This window comes from Carlito syrichta, unplaced genomic scaffold (assembly GCF_000164805.1).
Source record: "Carlito syrichta isolate Samal-C Ts95f unplaced genomic scaffold, Tarsius_syrichta-2.0.1 Scaffold301956, whole genome shotgun sequence".
Classification (NCBI taxonomy): Eukaryota; Metazoa; Chordata; class Mammalia; order Primates; family Tarsiidae; genus Carlito; species Carlito syrichta.
The window spans coordinates 155,231-156,576 of NW_007246052.1; the positions used below are offsets into that span (position 1 = coordinate 155,231).

General features: G+C 69.5%; 2 protein-coding genes across 2 annotated transcripts in view; one reads left to right on the forward strand and one right to left on the reverse strand.

Annotated features, from left to right (window-relative positions):
• TBC1D17 (TBC1 domain family member 17) overlaps positions 1–408 on the forward strand; it is a 13,220-nt gene extending 12,812 nt beyond the window's left edge. Inside the window, exon 17 of the mRNA XM_008055807.1 lies at positions 328–408. Within this exon, the coding sequence (XP_008053998.1) occupies positions 328–408 (81 nt within the window). The remainder of the gene's footprint in view (positions 1–327) is intronic.
• Positions 409–651: 243 nt separating this feature from the next.
• Positions 652–1,346, reverse strand: part of IL4I1 (interleukin 4 induced 1) — a 14,453-nt gene continuing 13,758 nt past the window's right edge. Inside the window, exon 8 of the mRNA XM_021711245.1 lies at positions 652–1,345. Coding sequence (XP_021566920.1) covers positions 652–1,345 — 694 coding nt within the window. The remainder of the gene's footprint in view (position 1,346) is intronic.

The window sequence follows — 1,346 nt, forward strand, 5'->3', positions numbered from 1 at the left end:
CCGGGGGGACCGCGAGGAGGGGCGGGTGTGCTCCCGGCGAGCTGGCTTCATTAAACTGACACTTCTCACGCCCCGCTGGCCTCGTGTTGGCGGGGAGGAGCGACCACCGGGCTCTCGCCCGGCCGGGGAGGGGGTGGTGGCTGGGGTCCCCCGGCGGCTCTGCAGAGCCCAGGCCTGGCCACGTGACCGCCACCGGGCCGTGAGCCGTGTGAGGAGGTCCTCTCGAGGGTGAGTGAGCGGGCTCGTGGGGGCGGGGCTCCCTGGCCTGCCGGATCTGGGGCCCCGGAGGGGTGAAGATGCGGGCCCAGGGCCGCGACTGGCACCTAGTCCCTGTGTGGGCACAACCGTAACGCGAGGGCCTGCAGCGTCGCACATCGTGGGGACCCTGCCTTCCAGCTGCTGATGTGAGAAAAATAAACTGTTGTTTGAGCTACTGTCAGGACTGTCTGGCCGGGACGGCAATCGGGATCGCGGGGGGCGGCGCGATGCGGGGCGTCCCTGTTCCTTTTCCCGCGGCTTCCCCCATTCTGGGCAGCCCCAGGACAGGCAAGCCCCTTCTAACCGGAGGGCTGATGGCTCCTGTCCAGGTAAACTGTGAAAGCAGCCGACTCAGGGAGGGGTCTGGACACACAGCTTTTTCCAAAAATACTTTTAATACGAGGTCCTCTTGTGCGTCGTGTGTGGGGGAGAGAACTGGTCTTGGTCCCGAGGCTGGGGGGTCCCTCCCTTGGCCAGGTCACACAGGGAGGCCTCCCCCCTGGGCACTTGCTGCCCCTGCTCCTCCGGGCTGGTCGTCTCGGGCACAGGCCACTTCCGGCTGTTGATCTTGATGGCGGCTCGCAGCGCTGACTTGACGGCCGTCTCCACCCAGCCGTGCGGGAGCGCCGTGTGCTCGCCAGCGAAGTAGACGCGGCCAGAGGGGGCCGCCCAGTTGTAGCCCTGCCCGGCCTCCTTCTGAGCTTGCCAGAGCACCGGCGGCTGCACCACGAAGCCCCCCTGGCTGTGCGGGTCCTCCGCCCAGCGCTTGACCACGCCCCTGCGGTCCCAGAGCCGGTGCACGATCGGCCCGTGCAGCTCCGCCACGTCGTCCAGCGCCACGCGCAGCGCCTGGTCCAGGCTCAGGCCGGCGAACGCGGACGCCGCGTCCGACCACGTGTACGAGGCCAGCAGCAGCGCGCCGTCGCGCGGCGGCGGGTAGTAGATCGTGCGCGACGGGCGGTCGGTGTTGGAGTGGCCGCCCTCGATGTGCTCGTCCTGCCAGAAGGGCCGGCGGAAGCTCAGGAACACCTTGGTGGCCGGCACGTAGTGCAGCCCGCGCAGCGTCTCCCGCAGGCGGCGCGGCAGCG